The sequence below is a fragment of the Tachypleus tridentatus genome, chromosome 13, assembly GCF_004210375.1.
Source record: "Tachypleus tridentatus isolate NWPU-2018 chromosome 13, ASM421037v1, whole genome shotgun sequence".
Classification (NCBI taxonomy): Eukaryota; Metazoa; Arthropoda; class Merostomata; order Xiphosura; family Limulidae; genus Tachypleus; species Tachypleus tridentatus.
This window is the reverse complement of record NC_134837.1, coordinates 187,358,925-187,376,938: the sequence shown is the minus strand read 5'-3', so window position 1 is coordinate 187,376,938 and position 18,014 is coordinate 187,358,925. Positions and strand designations below refer to the sequence as shown.

General features: G+C 33.6%; 1 protein-coding gene and 1 long non-coding RNA gene across 22 annotated transcripts in view; both read right to left on the bottom strand.

Annotated features, from left to right (window-relative positions):
* LOC143239745 (myosin heavy chain, muscle-like) overlaps positions 1-16,752 on the bottom strand; it is a 40,788-nt gene extending 24,036 nt beyond the window's left edge. For 3 of the 21 annotated variants that reach the window (XR_013021346.1, XM_076481186.1, XM_076481189.1), the window contains exons 1-14: positions 16,351-16,562; positions 14,923-15,172; positions 14,123-14,263; positions 12,317-12,473; positions 9,726-9,753; positions 8,952-9,063; positions 8,052-8,144; positions 7,548-7,611; positions 7,353-7,451; positions 4,223-4,326; positions 1,583-1,840; positions 999-1,148; positions 643-813; positions 257-436 (exon numbers count right to left, since the gene is read on the bottom strand). Coding sequence is in view for 19 of the 21 variants with exons in the window: in XM_076481186.1 (XP_076337301.1) it covers positions 257-436; positions 643-813; positions 999-1,148; positions 1,583-1,840; positions 4,223-4,326; positions 7,353-7,451; positions 7,548-7,611; positions 8,052-8,144; positions 8,952-9,063; positions 9,726-9,753; positions 12,317-12,473; positions 14,123-14,263; positions 14,923-15,111 (1,746 nt within the window). In the remaining 2 variants the exon portion in view is untranslated. Of the gene's footprint in view, positions 1-256; positions 437-642; positions 814-998; positions 1,149-1,582; positions 1,841-2,768; positions 2,873-4,222; positions 5,402-6,503; positions 6,645-7,352; positions 7,452-7,547; positions 7,612-8,051; positions 8,145-8,951; positions 9,064-9,725; positions 9,754-12,316; positions 12,474-14,122; positions 14,264-14,922; positions 15,173-16,024 lie in introns of those variants that run through there. The other 18 variants (XR_013021345.1, XM_076481180.1, XM_076481183.1 and 15 more) reach the window with 16 other exon arrangements.
* Positions 6,669-7,128, bottom strand: LOC143239748 (uncharacterized). Its single transcript, XR_013021348.1, has 2 exons — positions 7,001-7,128; positions 6,669-6,773 (listed from the first exon to the last, which is right to left on the bottom strand). It is a non-coding gene; the product is annotated as an uncharacterized LOC143239748 (long non-coding RNA).
* Positions 16,753-18,014: the final 1,262 nt, after the last annotated feature.

Genomic DNA, 18,014 nt, shown 5'->3' with positions numbered 1-18,014 from the left:
TGACCAAGTCAATGAAACATGTTTAGTTTCGTTCATTATGAAACCATAACTTTAATTTAATTATTTTAACATAAGTTTAATTTCATGTGGTGCTTACTCTCGTTGAAATTTTCCGATGTTCTGTGTTTATTTCAAGTTTTGTTAGTTCCATATTTAAAATAATTGTGTTTATGTTATTAGATTAAATCCAACACTTTCTTATGTATATATATACATATATATATAATTCAAACATAAATATCCAGAACGGACTTACAGTGCCAGCATAATGAACGATGGCGAAATGCGCCTCCTTCTGGCCAGGCTTGGGAGGCTTTGGCTTTACAAAGTTGGGGGATTTCCCCAGATGGTTGTTCTTCAATTTTTCCTCAAAGGTCTTGTCAGTGGCTTTGGGGAACATAGACTCTTCTTCAAGAATGGACAGAACACCCATGGGCTGAACCACAAAAGAATAGAATTCTACATTAAACGCTAGCAAAACCCCAAGAAAGAGTGTTTCAGACAGGTAAAAACTGATCGTATGAGATCATTATAATTTTCATCAAATGTCACTAAGATATAGATTTTACAGCTCTAATATTTCAATAGATGTTTAGTGTGTTATGACACCACGTGTTATAACCCTGTTTTTTTAAAGTTTACCTTTTCAATTAGTTCAATACAAGCTTGTAAGTCTAGACCGAAGTCAATGAATTCCCAATCAATTCCTTCTCTTTTGTACTCTTCCTGTTCCAGTACGAACATGTGGTGGTTAAAAAACTGCTGCAATTTCTCGTTGGTGAAGTTGATACAAAGTTGCTCAAAGCTGTTGAACTAATAAAAACAAACATCCTATTACTTGACGGCATTCGGATGATGTTATTAAAACTTTTAAGATAAGAATTGGTATTCAATGAAAAGTTCAGTAATAGGTAATATATTCATATTTGTTACATGGATATAACTAGGTGTGTGTACATTGATATTTCTTTAAACTATAAATACTCAATAAAACTTACGTCAAAGATTTCGAATCCAGCGATATCCAAGACACCAATGAAATGTTGTCTCTTCTGCTGTGTGTCAAGTGTTTCGTTCACTCTTTTCACCAGCCACTTGAAGAGTCTATCATACATGGCTTTGCCCAAGGCACCTACTGAATACAGAACCTGAAATAACGGTGAAACCATTACTAAATAAGAACAGTCTCTGGTGTAACATCACGTGGACATCCTTATGTCTGATGTCATATTAGGTTTTTAATGTAACACCTACCTCTCTCGAATACTCCACTTACCTAAATAACTTCACTAAACAACATTTACAGAAAATATTAACCTTATACGGAGGTTAGTTTGTATGTAAAAATTATCATGACGGAGATAAATTATATATTATCTGGTTAAGCAACATTTGGATTCAGAGCTTCATACATAGATCTCAGTATACGGTTCAGTCCTAAAAAACAATTTTGTGGTTATGCAACATTTGGGTTCATTAAAAGATCACATTTGAACTATGGAAGTATTTCCTTTATAAATAGAACCAAGTGCTTATAATTATTTACGAATGCTTATTTGACGAAACGATTAAAATTCTTTACCTGTTCTTTGTTTCTCCCTTGGGTTACAAGCTCGTTTCCAACTTTAATCTTGGGTTTCAGTAAGTTCTTGTACAAATCAGCAGCGTTTAGGCCGAGCAGATGAGCGATTTTTTCTCCCTCCTCTGTACCGTCGGCTTCAGCCTGTTCTTCTCGTGGTCGTTGTTTAAACTTAAGCTCACCGATGTGCATGACGGAAGCGGTTATCTGGTAAATATTTAATTTTTCTTCGTCGTGGAAACCCAACACATCGAAACCGGTCTGAGGATCAGATATGACAATCTTCTTTGTTAAGGTATTACTAATTAAGTACTACGGTCAAAAATAATTAAATAACTTATATCTACATGAGATTATCTTTGAAAAATAATAATTTATTTAACTAATACTATTCTAGCTTGTCAATTGGATACAAAAAAAAAATTAAATAATTCGATTTTTTATAACTCAAACGAATGTGCAACAAGTAATTTTATAGTATCCAGACTATAAACTAATACAAAAAGCACAGAGCAAAACTGTTAACCTTCATTTATTGTGTTATGTCGTGATAAAACAGAAAGCAACCCATAACTAGCAAAAATAATAATAATAGAAATGAAGAACATTCGAGCAAAAATATACAAAACAAACACTTTACAAAAAGCATTAGTAATTAACAACAAAATATTGAAGCGTTATATACATAATATGTAGAAACAAATTACTTAAATATTATCAATATAATATCTGGGAACAATGCTTTATAAATAAATTATTTAAGTGAAAACTTGATAATGTGAATAAACAGTACTTTATAATCAAGTATTAACTTGGTAATGTGGATAAACAGTACTTTATAAACAAGTTATTCAAGTATTAACTTGGTAACGTGGATAAACAATGCTTTATAAACATTTTATTTAAGTGTCGATTTGGAAATGTGAATAAACTATTTTATAAACAAATTATTTTAGTGTTAATTAGGAATTTATAGAAACAGTGCTTTATAAACAGTATCGTAACAATGAAAGATAACATAGGTAAGGTCACAAAGACTTCGTGGAAAAGGATTAGTAGGGTAACGCTTACATTTCTGGGCTTCAACATAACTGCAAACCAGAAGAACTTGGCTTTTTTTGTGAAACATGCGATTAAAATGATTTAGTTCATGTGAGGCGCCATCTATACAGACAGTAAATATACTTACGTCAGTAACCATAAACTCGTCGCCGTCATCCAAACCTGGGATTTCTGTCTTTCCTTGGGACACGAAATGGTAGTTATGGATATCATCATATAGGAGAACTTTTTCTGAAAGGGAGTAATTCATGCACAATGATGAAGGAGCTAAGGAGAACATGCTAAGGAGAGCCACCATAACATACAAGAATCCCAACACAGTGACGCACGTAAAGTAAGGTATGTAGCCAAGTTTTTTGTAAACTGACTTTGCAAGTTAACATGATTCATTATAAAGTCAAGAGTGTTAGGCTTAATGTATTTTTTTCACATTTCTCACATCTTGGAATTGATAGAATCCTTTATCTGGGATTTTAAATATTATCACAATCAATACCCAGAGTGGTCTTTAAAACAAAATTTCAGTTCTTTGTGAAATAATGAAAGCAACCACAAATCAGAGTACAATAGACGTGCAACCGTAGCCTTATAACTCAAATAAGCCCTTTTAAGAAATGAGACCATATTATTGTGTTTAAAAACAACCAACTAGCTAACCTAAAAATATAATTTAATTTGACTGTTTTTTAACGAACATGAGACATTTTCTACTATCTTTCTGTGTTAGCGGTGAAGCTTCTTTCTAAGGAGCAAAGCTTAAGAAAAACATACAAGTACTGTACTCTGAATTATTACAAGTTATTTGTGCAGTAAAACATGACGTAGTTCATTTGAAAGTGTGACATAGTGCCGATGAGAGTGTTACGTACTGGTGAAGTCACGACACAGTGTTTCATTTCACAACTCTGTCGTCACTGTAAAGATTTGTAACTAAACAATAAAAATGAGAGATCATCTCTTGGGTTTCAGGAAAAAACGAGGTACACAATTTGTTCTTCACGCTATGACAAACATTAGAGGAAGGGGAGATGGTAAGGAGTTGTCTATGTTGTTCCCACATATTAAGAGTGGTAACATTCTAGAATCTAGATTCATGCCAAGAGAGGTTTTCATTTCAGGGGTTTTGTGGGAGAGGAAAAATGGGTGAATTGTTGGATCATAACACATCACGTGATAACTACTTAGTCATGTTTTTTGGCTAAACACTCAGGAGAACACTATATTCATGTGAGGCTAGGGAGGAGATGGTGGCTCCATAATCTTGAGGACGAAACTAAGAGTTTAAATTTCTCTTTGCAGAGAAGCAAAGTTTTAAAAGGACATCTACATCCGCCAGGCGGTTCACACAGGATACAGTCATGAGATTCGACTAAATTATTAGAGTCTACTGAGAAACATCAGGTTGAAGATAACAAAGGGGTTAAATTGGACTATCCTAAAAGAAGGCCTTTGGTTCTTACCATGATGGTGTTCTAAACGTTAGGCTTAGTGGGGACACGTGAGAGCTCTAAGTTAAGGATACACCGAGGGAACTAAGTTCTACCGAAACACTAGGGGAAAGGGGTAGAACTCTGTACTCACATCTGTAATATGCATTTCTTCTGAGTCATCCACCCCTGGGATATCTGTCTTACCCTGAGACACGAAGTGGTAGTCATGGATATCATTCGAGACGAGAAGTTTCTCTATAAAAAGGGGCAAACAAGGGATTTTCTTTCTTTTTTAACGAAACAGAAAAGACAGAGGAAAAACCCAGGATTCAGGGCAGGTTCATTCTATGCAGAATGTTAACTCTATTTTCATTCATCTATTCAAGCTTCACTTTGTGTAACAATAACTACTGTAAACCAAGAAAAGCGTGTTAAATGCACGATATAGTATTACTATTCTTATCGGTGTTCAGTACTTGGTGAAGCCAATGATAAATGGTTGTTTCTTGTTAAAAATTGAGATATAATATTTGATGTGACGTTAAATGTGCATTTAATATTCTTTTCCAAGTTTACATTCATTAGTTTTGGTGAACTTTGTACAGAAAGAGGAACTGAAGAACAAACTAGGTTTTCTAGTCCAGCTCATGCTACAAATAGAATGACTTCTACGTGGCCAAGTGTATTGGAGAAGCACTGGAAATTGGGAATTTCGAAGACTACTTTTTAGTATGATCAGGGTATGTGCTAGGATAACTACTAATAGATCAAGTGGTTCGAATACAAATATTGAGAAACACCAGAATTTCTTTTTTTTGGTGCAAAGGATTTTATTTCTATGGGTAGGCAGAAATGATGGTTGAGGACTTTGTTGGTTGCCCTCATTTGATAAAGTTTAGGCTTATTTGCAGTAGCTGATCCATCAGATGAGTACAGCCTATGATGGTAAACTACCAGGATTTCAGTCTTTCAGAGTGCATGCACGTCATCAGGTGAAAGTATAAATGCATTTATTCTCTGAAAGAACATGAATTTGGACTGGCTGGTAACATAAGCCAAGGAAATGGAATGCATTAAGATAAGGGAGAGTTGCTACAGAAGGAAAAAGGAAAATAAAACCAATGAGGTCATAAAGAAATTTGAACCAAGATTGGTTTAAATATTTCTAAATGGCCAATGACGTGTGGTTTACGTTTGGGTTGGTCTGGTGTTTGAGATTTACTCACATCTGTCGCTGTCATTTCTTCTCCATCGTCTACATTGGGAATATCCGTTTTACCCTGGGATACGAAATGGTAGTCATGGATGTCATCACTAACAAGGAGTTTTGCTGGAAAACAGAATGAAAATAGATGTAACAAAGACTTGAGATATTTAGTGTACTTGTGATAAACACAGGGTCCAAAGAAGGACGTGGCATCTTGTGATGTGAAGGTAGGACAGACATTCATGGGTTCCATACTCTGGACAAGACACTTTTCTATTAATATAGCAATTAAGGATTGGAACATTTGGTAGTTCAAACGTTTGTCATGACATTTTTTACTTGTATAGAGTAGTCAAGGATTGGACATTTATGGGTTCAAACGCTTGGGAAAATATTTTTTTTTACTTTTATAAGAGTGGTCAAGGATTGGACATTTGTTGGTTCAAACGCTTGGGATTTTTTTTTTTTTACTTTTATAATAGTGGTCAAGGATTGGATATTTGTGGGTTCAAATGCTTGGCAAAACTTTTTTCACTTTTATAGAATGATCAAGGATTGGATATTTGTGGATTCAAACATTTGGCAAGACATTTTTTAATTAATAGGATGGTCAAGAACATTTGTGAGTTTCAAAGGTTTGAAAAAACTCGTTTTTAGGAAAACAATAAGATATTGTAAGTGATTCTTAAAACAATCAGTGTTTAAACAAATACATAGAAATAATAGTTCTCGACATTCGTTCTTTTGTGAAGTGATAAAAGATTAAAAACTGAAGTAGATTTTGGGGATTATTGGGTGTCCAATTACGGAAACAAATATTCGACAGAAGAAACAAAGGAATAGGTAAATATTAAAGTGATTTTGGGGGGATTATTGGGTTTCCAAACTTCATTGGAAGAAACAAAGGAATAGCTCAAAACTGAAATAACTTTTATTGCTCTAAATATATGTAAATAACGTCGTATTTTTTGGGTCATCATTAAATCAATAAGAATCTTTTTCATGTCAATGTATAACAAGGTAAATGAAATCCAAGAAATCATATTTAAATTGTTTCCATGCGTTTTGGATATAAATACATGGAAGTGGGTAAGGAAATACTTCAGTATATATATATATTTATATTTCTAATAATATTCTGGATTGTGGATAGTGAAAAGGTTGGGGGGAGGGCGGAAGGCATGAAACAAGGGTCGCTTTTAGGGGATCGGGATAATAAACTCACGTCGATGGGGGGCGTGCCCCTTCCAGCGTCAACCATAACGAGATTCTCTCTCCAATACGAAACGGTAGCCAAAGACGTTGTTGACGAGATCCGTGTTTTCTGGTTAAAGAATACAGGTAGTTCCATCAGTATTACTTTCAGTGGAATCGATATTTTCTAAAACTCTTCTAGAGTGACTGAGTCTGGATCAGAGTTTGTTAATCAGTCACATGTGACTCTAATACTCACACTTCAAATCTCACTTTAAACCACCATGTAAGAGAAACATTTCTAAAATAGTAAGATCAGATTACGTAATACTGTACTGAAATCCGCATATTGTATTTTCATAATAACAGCTCTATTATAACTCTTAAAAACTAAAGTATAGAGTAACTTAACATTTTAAATTCTTTACCTGTTTATTGGTTTCAACTCGGTAAAAGTGGCAACAAAGAAAAAGCTATATATAGTTAAGTTCTATTAACTTAATATATAGTCATTAAGCACACATATACCTTATTTTGTTTTCTGATAACACCTTCTGCTGTCTTTGAATACTTTCTCTCATGATAAAAAGACGAAAGACGTGTTTGATGCGAAATCCCGTATCACATAAAATATTATTCAAAATAATATACGTTCGTATTAAATAAAAACACATCTTTTCGTATTATATTGTCATTTTTCAGGAAGCCATTTTTGTGCAAACTGGAAGTTGAATTGAAAAGAAAAAGTGTTAAATGATTTTCAACTAATTGTACGTTTATTTTTATTGTTCACTCAACTAAATATAAGAAACTACCATTTCAATGGAATTTTCTAGTTACTGTTTTTTAGTATTTAATTACTGGTATAGAATGGACCTACCTTTAAGACCTTCAATACGACCCGACATGAGTTGGTAAAAGATATGATAGGACCTCTCCAAAGGCTGCTGGGAAATCACTCTGGCTTTCTCCAGCAGATCTGAAAGTTAAGAAGATAGAAAAATGCAACAACAGTTGGTTTGTTTTGCTTTAGTTTGATGTTAGAAAAGTGACGTATCAATAAAAAAACACTTACAGGTCTCAATGTCTGCTCCGGCCAACTTCCCCATGGGACCAAAATGGATTCTAATAAATTTACCCTAAAAATTAAAGGAAAAAACGATAAATATAGAAGTAGTCGCTAAATATAATATGGGAAAATAACATTTAAATACATACGTATATATTGTATATATAAACAGTTAAGTAAAATAAAATGAAAAGGAAAAGTTGTGTTCAAAACAAATTTGAACCTATGACCTTTAAATAAAGAAAATAGTCATTTATACGGCTTCGGTAGTTTCATGTTTGTTTGTATATATGTGTGTGTGTATATATATATATAATGTTATTATTTAGCAAAAAAGAGTGAGTAGCCTATAGAAACTAACGAGTTTCACTACATGTCCAACACTAACTACTTTCTAAGAGTACTATCTTACTGAACACAGTTACTTACGAATGGAAGTCATGTGTATCACTATATGACCAACATGAACTACTTTCTAAGCATACTAGCTGACTGAACACAGTTACTTACGAAGCGGGATGAGTTATCATTTCTCACAGTCTTAGCATTGCCAAAGGCTTCCAGTACCGGGTTAGTCTGGACCACCTGGTCTTCCAGGTTACCCTTAACAGAGAAAGATATTGAAGAGTACAGACTGCAGTCGCATTATACAGAAAGACAGAATACTAAATTCTCTAATATTAAATAACAATATTATTTATTCATCAATATTTGTTCAGTTATCTGGAATTATAATAATAGCTCACACACATACTGTATATACCGTTAATGTGTATTTCAATCTTACGTTTAAAAACATTTGTAAATAATTTTATCATTAACATATTTGAAAGCTTTACTTATCCAGCAAGTAGGAACTTTAAATATCACCGATATAAATGTCTTCATCACATTTTTATAAATGTACAATTAGCTTTTATAAAAATACTTTCGCGACCTTTCTCACCTTAGTGGTGAAATAAAAACACAACAAACGAGTTTTTATGCCAGTTAGATATCAAACGTTATGAACGAAATATTACTTAATATTTCTCAACTGTTTTCAAGAAGGAATGCTAGTGATGTTCTTCATGTCGTGACAGAACAATCGAAATCATAGTTGGGTCATCTCTAATCTGGCATAGGTCACTTAGGAAACGATTTAGGACCAGGGTGTTTACAATAAGTTCAAACTTTAGAATAACATTTTCATCTTTGTTTAAAAATTTACTAGTCATTCTAGGTCAAACAAAACTGAAATAAGGATTTATAACAAAAATATCGCTATCTGAAATTTCTACTACCCTCTGAGTCCCCCAGTGGCATAGTGGTATGTCTGTGGACTCACACCACGAGAAAGAGCATTTCGATACCCACATAGTCCTTTGTGTAGCTTTATGGTTAATTTCAACCAATCAATCAAATAAATACCTTTTTCGACTTTCCTTTCTTCTGCTCGTCCTTTTTACTACTGGCACCAACATTTGCAAAATAAGCAATTACTTTCTTCGTGTTTTCTGTCTTCCCGGCGCCGGACTCACCACTGGGTTAAGAAAGGAGAAACTCGTCAAACAACGGAATAATTACTTGTCTTAATGGAGAGGATTGACAGAGGAAAGATCGTGATTCATAACTTTAGGGTTTCTGATAAACGACGACACGAAAAAAGGATTAACAAGTCACGTGTCACATTCTATTACAGAGGAGATTAGGAAGCCCTGTAAGACCCATGTTGTATGACAGTTAAAGACTGTTACGGTGTTTATTGTCTTGTGTGAGGGTGAATGGACTAACGAATACACGTGTCACTCGAAAGACCAATGAAATATATTAACTGAACGAAATAAGATATTCTCTTACAGTCAAACAACAACCTTCCAACTTACCAGGGCAATCACACATTAGGAATGACTGACTGTTTTAAAATAAATAACCTTGTGAAATAAGTGAACTGTATTAGTCTAAAACAGATGGGTTTTCAATAGCTTCATTGTTAATGACATATATTACATGTATAAATTCTTTAAAACACCGCATTCTTATTGTTTGTTTGATTTTGCGATTGTTATTAGTACATTTATTTTGCATTAATTGAATAACCGATTTTCGTTTCTGTTTATTTATTATACATCTTTAGAGTTTCGAAAAGAGAAAATTCGCAGTTTTGCAAATACCGAGAAACATAAATAAACAGCGAATACTTACGTAATCAACATTGACTGGTTCTCTCGGTCTGTCAAGAAATACGAGAAAATACCATTAGATTGTTAAACGACAGGTGAGTTTCAAGTATTTTATGTTTCAAGTTTAGATATAGTATCATGTGACCATGAGCTAATGATAATCACGTAACTCAAAGTTAATCGAATGTTATAGTTAACAACACGCATCAGTTTATAGTAAATAATGTCAAATATCCCTAATTATAATATCAGTAATACAAAGACACATCTTAGTTAATCTAGCGCCTTCATTTTCATCACGTACAGATACATTTTCAAATTTAGCTTCCCGTATCTGGCACCAAACATCGTAATGGAGATTCATAAAGCACAATAAAACTTTATATTTTTCGAGTAATAAATGGTACACAACACTAGATATTTCTATAGTCAACGATAGACAACACTAGATATTTCTATAATAAATGGTACACAACATCAGATATTTCTGTAATGAATTTCTGACCACACTAGATGTTTCTACAGTAAATGGTAGACAACACTAGATATTTCTATAGTAAGTGGTAGAAAACATTAGATATTTCTATAGATGTTTCTGTAGTAAATGGTAGACAACACTAGATATTTCTATAGATGTTTCTATAGTAAATGGTAGAAAACACTGGATACTTATATAGTAAATGGTAGACAACACTAGATATTTCTATAGTAAATGGTAGACAACACTAGATATTTCTATAATGAATATTAGACCACTCTAGATGTTTTAGTTTACTGAAATGTAACATATCTCCGTAACGTAAACATATTTAATGTATCAACATTATTCTCTAATTTTAACTGTGTAGCAAGTTTTACACGTGCACTTTGTACCACGATGTAGATTATATACCAGACAAATCCTTCTCTAGTAATATATCGCTAAAAATAGGAAAGACTGAAATACTATCCACATGTTGACATCAGCTCACTGAGCCAAATAAGGAAGCGAACCAGCCGAGACCCTCGAGTACTCTAACACACACGTCAATCCTATAGTGATTTTAGGTCGATTGTTCTGTTAAATATGACTATTAAATACTGCTCCTGTATTATCATATTTCTCTGTTTCTGTATAATCCATTTATAAAGTAATTCATGATTATTAAATGTAAAATAATTTACAGTGAAGTACAAATGAAGTAAAACTTCAATAGAAACGATAGTCGCTAGGTTCATTACTGAGGTCTCCAAGATTTTACTGCCATTAGAAAAATTACAAATTGTAGAGGAAACATTCAACCGTAATAAAAATATTGTTTGAAACTACAAGTTAGATAAATATTAATGATACACACAATTTCGTAAATACAAATTTCTAACCACCGTCCCCACATTTTCCCTTATTGTTTCCTTTCCTTTTATGGGTTCACAGTCCTTACAAATTAAAAAAACAAATATCTTCCCTAATTAAAGACTTTCTACCCTTAAATTCAGCTATGAATAATATACAGACCTAGTCTCCATGTTAATCACTTATTTTACTACAGTAACGTACAGACCTTGTCTCCATGTTAATCACTTATTTCACTACAATAATATACAGACATAGTCTCCATTTTAATCACTTATTTCACTGCAACAAGATACAGACCTAGTCTCAATGTTAATTACTTATTTCACTACAACAAGATACAGACCTAGTTTCCATGTTTGTCACTTATTTCAGGACAAAGATCTTGTATCGAAACTTATATATTCATGGCTCGTGTAAAAACATAGTGTAGTGACTGTAAGGTCACGTACGTTGGTAAAACAAAACACCAATTTAAAAAAAACTAGAGTCTGAACATTTAGGAGTATCTAACAGAACTAACTGTCCACTACATAAACCCAGGTACTCGTCTGTTTGTACACATTTTGAAATCACAGGTCACAATATTTCATTTAATGATTTCTCTATCATCACCACAATAATAAACACTAGATAACACAATAATAAACAAATACAAAGGTATTCAGACTTTTACCTCTACATTAAAGAAAGTATTCTCATAGTTAAAAGTACCCCGGCCCTTAATGATTCACATAGCTTTAAACCTAAAATTGTTCAACATTTTCACACGTAACTCAGCCGCAGTTTAATATATATATATATAAACATTGTTTTATCCATCTGCTTCCCCTTTCTCTAATAACTAAATAAACTAATGATTATGTTTTCTTATAATTGTAGTAATAATCATTCGTGTAATACAACTTTCAGATGATGAAGTAAGTTCTTTCGAAATGTTCAAACTTGTAAATAAAATGTTGTTTGTCTTGTCAACCGTTTTTATCTTCATTAGTAATAATCGTCCATATTGATATTTATATAACGAACGGTTACACAACTGGGAAGAAGCAAAAAAAACTGTTCTATTTATGAAATACTTTTAAAGTTTAGGGCTTGAAAAGTTACAAGACTGTAGTGGAAAGGAATATCCCTGCTCACCAGGGTAAATGTCGATCATCATAATTCAGGATATGATCTATTTTATTGACATATTTTTATTCGTCATGACAAAAGTCATGTTAAAAGTAAACACCATCAACTTTCCACGTGTAAAACTTCATTACGAAGACTTTACTTACTTTGCAACATATCGTTGTAAGCGCCATCAGATACAGAGAAAATATGAGGGGGCATCTCAGATCTCCTCTTCCCTTTGTACATCTGGATTACCCGATTAGTGTAGATAGGGAACCGTTTGTAAGGGTTAATGGCGACACAGAACAAACCAGAATAAGTCTGAATGTATAGAAAAACAGTATCAGAATTGTCCGACTTCATTTATTGTAGCATGATTCTATATTGACTAATACAACATATTGTTTTCAAATATTTAATTTATGATTTCGTAAGGAAAGGAAGACATTTATGTTAGAAAAACTTGATACTTTACATTTAAATTGTACAAGGAATGTTGAAAACACTATATACGACAGGCTGTCCCTAATAAATCAATTTGTAAAGTTTATATTCTGGTTGATCTGTATAACCGTTATTCAGTTTAACTCAACACAGTTTATATTCTAGTTGATCTGTATAACCGTTATTCAGTTCAACTCAACACAGTTTATATTCTAGTTGATCTGTATAACCGTTATTCAGTTCAACTCAACACAGTTTATATTCTAGTTGATCTGTATAACCGTTATTCAGTTTAACTCAACACAGTTTATATTCTGGTTGATCTGTATAACCGTTATTCAGTTTAACTCAACACAGTTTATATTCTAGTTGATCTGTATAACCGTTATTCAGTTCAACTCAACACAGTTTATATTCTAGTTTATCTGTATAACCGTTATTCAGTTCAACTCAACACAGTTTATATTCTAGTTGATCTGTATAACCGTTATTCAGTTCAACTCAACACAGTTTATATTCTAGTTTATCTGTATAACCGTTATTCAGTTTAACTCAACACAGTTTATATTCTAGTTTATCTGTATAACCGTTATTCAGTTCAACTCAACACAGTTTATATTCTAGTTGATCTGTATAACCGTTATTCAGTTCAACTCAACACAGTTTATATTCTAGTTTATCTGTATAACCGTTATTCAGTTTAACTCAACACAGTTTATATTCTAGTTGATCTGTATAACCGTTATTCAGTTCAACTCAACACAGTTTATATTCTAGTTTATCTGTATAACCGTTATTCAGTTCAACTCAACACAGTTTATATTCTAGTTGATCTGTATAACCGTTATTCAGTTCAACTCAACACAGTTTATATTCTAGTTTATCTGTATAACCGTTATTCAGTTCAACTCAACACAGTTTATATTCTAGTTGATCTGTATAACCGTTATTCAGTTCAACTCAACACAGTTTATATTCTAGTTGATCTGTATAACCGTTATTCAGTTCAACTCAACACAGTTTATATTCTAGTTGATCTGTATAACCGTTATTTCAGTTCAATTCAGTTCAACTCAACACAGTTTATATTCTAGTTTATCTGTATAACCGTTATTCAGTTCAACTCAACACAGTTTATATTCTAGTTGATCTGTATAACCGTTATTCAGTTCAACTCAACACAGTTTATATTCTAGTTGATCTGTATAACCGTTATTCAGTTCAACTCAACACAGTTTATATTCTAGTTGATCTGTATAACCGTTATTCAGTTTAACTCAACACAGTTTATGTTCTAGTTTATCTGTATAACTGTTATTCAGTTTAACTCAAACATATGATCACAGGATTTAATATTTGAAATAAAACTAGCTAGTACGAGTAAACGGATAGTTTGATATTTATTAACGATTACTTAACGGCGTTGTTGTAATTAGCATCAACTAGTACTCCTAAATACAACATTAAACATCGAGATTAAAACAACGAATAACGACTGTTTTCACAGTAGTTTGACCAACACTCACGTAAATAAGCTTCATGTAGTAACGTTCTTTCAGGTTGTACAAAACACTAGCGTCGTTCAGGTAAGTTAAGTTTGACATATCCTCAGTTTTCTCGAATTTTGGAGGGTTCACTTGCTGTAGCTGATCTTTTTTTATTTGGCGCTAAAAGAAGGAATGAGTTGAAAAGTAAGGCAATAGGAAATATGTTGTGGGGAAGAAGGAGATATGAAAAAAATACCGGTGTATTAGTCAACTTATGTAACAAATCAGTCATTAAACTATACTGAACTATACATCGTTCAAGTTAGTAAAGTAAGGAATAGCTTAACACTTGGTAACTATATCCGAACACCACTTTCATTTTATAACAGTAAATATATTGAACTTGAACAGTGAATCAATAATATAACCATCTGTTCCCCAGTCTGGAACATCACACTTCAAAAACTCCTAAAAGGTTTCATTAATAAAATTGAGATGGCGTTAACTCCAGATTGAGACTTCGTTAATAAAACGTTAGGAGGTGTTAACTCCAAACTGAGGTTTCGTTAATATTTTTCGGATATTTCCTGAAAGTCCATCTCTGTTTTTGAAACGTTACGTAATAATGGATAAAATACACCCACCGAATATTCAGGTTGTTGTCTATTTTCTAAAAACATTCTTTACCTAACTTTCGTCTCCACTAGAAACACGACTTACTGAGTATTTGACTTTATAGTTTTTTCATGTAATTTTTTAGATAGATGTATTTATAAAAATAAACGTAAGAAATGTAACATTATAATAATATGAAGTCAAGTGAAAATAAAGCAACTCACGTCTCCTCCGGGACAGTCAACGGTCACTATGTCACCCTTGGTACTAGAAATATTTCCCAGTATGAATCCTTCTTTCTCATCTGGGACCCAGACCATTTTTTTGCCATCGTAAGGCTTAGTTTGGTCCTTTCGCTTCTGTTCTAGAGAAATGAACAGGTACTCAGTTGGATCGGGGTCTTCTTGTGACATCTTGGAAGTTCAGTTAGAGTGCAAAGATGGAACACAAGTACAGAACAGCCCTGGAATTGTCCTGGTTTAGAAGAAAAAGAACATTTCTTGAGTCACCCTAGGTTAAGATTAAACAGAACAGTCCTATAATTGCCTTTGATTGGGTTTGTTTGTTTGTTTTGGAATTTCGCGTAAAGCTACACGAGGGCTATCTGCGCTAGCCGGCCCTAATTTAGCAGTGTAAGACTAGAGGGAAGGTAGCTAGTTAACACCACCCACCGCCAACTCTTGGGCTACTCTTTTACCAACGAACAGTGGGATTGACCGTCACACAATAACGCCCCCACGGCTGAAAGGGCGAGGATGCTTGGTGCGACGGGGATTCGAACCCGCGATCCTCAGATTACGAGTCGAACGCCTTAACCCACCTGGCCATGCCAGGCCTGATTGGGTTAAGACTAAATAGAACACACAGAGAAAGTGCCCTGGAAATTTTCTGCGTTAAGAAGACTATTTTCATGGTAACAGAACCTTCATTACTCGACATTAATTCTATAATTGTTTTTATCATATTTGCTATGAAATGTTTACTGTAATAATCTAGAAATTTAAACATAACTTTCTAATAAGACACAAGTTGAAAGGACATATGAATTACTCTTAAACCTTTTAAGAATGGTATAATTAATTAATGCTTACCTAGAAGTAACAATGTTTTAAATAAAACTGAAAGAGATCGAACATAAATAAATTTCAACAGAAAATGACAATATGCAGAATTCAACAGAAGTTTAAATGATAATAACACTATCTGCAGAATTCAACAGAAGTTCAAATGACAATAACACTATCTGCAGAATACAACAGAAGTTTAAATGACAATAACACTATCTGCAGAATTCAACAGAAGTTTAAACCCCCTACTGTAGCTTACCGCCAAGTCTAAAGAATTATAACGCTAAAACTCTGGTTTCGATGCCTGTGGTAGACATATCACAGACAGCCCACTTTGTTGCCTCGTTCAAACATAAACACAAAACAATTGTAAAGTTGGGAAAACACAGACAAATATTAATGTATAGGAAGTAGATTAGTGTTATAAATACATGAAACTAAAGTGATTGTAAAAACTAATTGGACAGTTCGATGACAACATCTCGTCGTCTTACAAATCACACAGTGATAATCCAGTAGCCACGACCTTAAACATCTAATGCGATGTACAGCCAGAATCTTCACACTTAATAAGAATAAACTAACCTGATCCACTTACGTTCGGAAGCTGTCTCCAGACATAAAGCCAGCAGCGATCCTTTTAAACCATTGAAACCAGACACCAGTTGGGGTGAATTTAGTAAAGAAACTTTAAAGACAATGTGATTCGCTCTCACCCCTGTTTGGGTGGATCTTGGAACAAAGAGATCACACATATGCTTTAGAAATGTTCACTCACTTGGTTCCATTTTTGGTGTAGAGAAGCACAAAAGCACTATCTACTCACCCCTCACCACTTTCACATGGAACACTCCAACACAGTCCTTAAACCTATCAGAAACGTGCATCTAAAAATAAATAATCACTTGCTAATCTTACAAGCACTAATAGTTTTCACGGATTCTCTGAAGTTGGCAACCTAACTGTCTTTATAAAAGAAAAGTATTTGGCTTAAAGATTTCCTATTCAATTCACTGAGTCCTTTTATACAAACATTAAAAATGGAACATTTCTTTACTAGTGTATTATTACGTAATAGAAAGTCTCCACATCACACGGGAAGCATCAGGATATTAGTCAAACATGCAAATATGATAAAAAGTACTACAGGCTAATACATCTACAATAAGCATGTATAAATTATCACTTTAATAATTAGCACGAGGGCAACATCAAAATAACATGAGCATTAAAACCAATACCCAACAGTTGCTAACGCATACTAACATGCCTTTCTATATCCAATACCCAAAGCTGTTAACACTTACTAACATGTACTTTAAAACCTAGAATACACAACAGCTGTTAACACTTACTAACATGTACTTTAAAACCTAGAATACACAACAGCTGTTAACACATACTAACATGCCTTACTATCTCCAATATCAAACAGCCGTTGGCACATACTAACATGCCTTACTATATCCGATACCCAACAGCTGTTAACACATACTAACATGCCTTATTATCTCCAATATCAAACAGCTGCTTACACATATTGACATGCCTTTCTATCTCCAATACCTAACAGCTGTTAACACATACTGGCATGCCATCCTATCTCCAATACCCAACAGCTGTTAACACATACTACCATGCCTTAGTATCTCCAATACCCAACAGCTGTTAACACATACTAACATGTACTTAAAACCTAGAATACACAACAGCTGTTAACACATACTAACATGCCTTACTATATCCGATACCCAACAGCTGTTAACACATACTAACATACCTTATTATCTCCAATTTCAAACATCTGCTAACACATACTGACATGCCTTACTACCTCCAATATAAAACAGCTGCTAACAAATACTGGCATGCCTTACTACCTCCAATATCAAACAGCTGCTAACAAATACTGACATGCCTTACTACCTCCAATATCAAACAGCTGCTAACAAATACTGACATGCCTTACTACCTCCAATATCAAACAGCTGCTAACAAATACTGACATGCCTTACTATCTCCAATATCAAACAGCTGCTAACAAATACTGACATGCCTTACTACCTCCAATATCAAACAGCTGCCAACAAATACTGACATGCCTTACTATCTCCAATATCAAACAGCTGCTAACAAATACTGACATGCCTTACTACCTCCAATATCAAACAGCTGCTAACAAATAGTGACATGCCTTGCTATCTCCAATACCAAACAGCTGCTAACAAATACTGACATGCCTTACTACC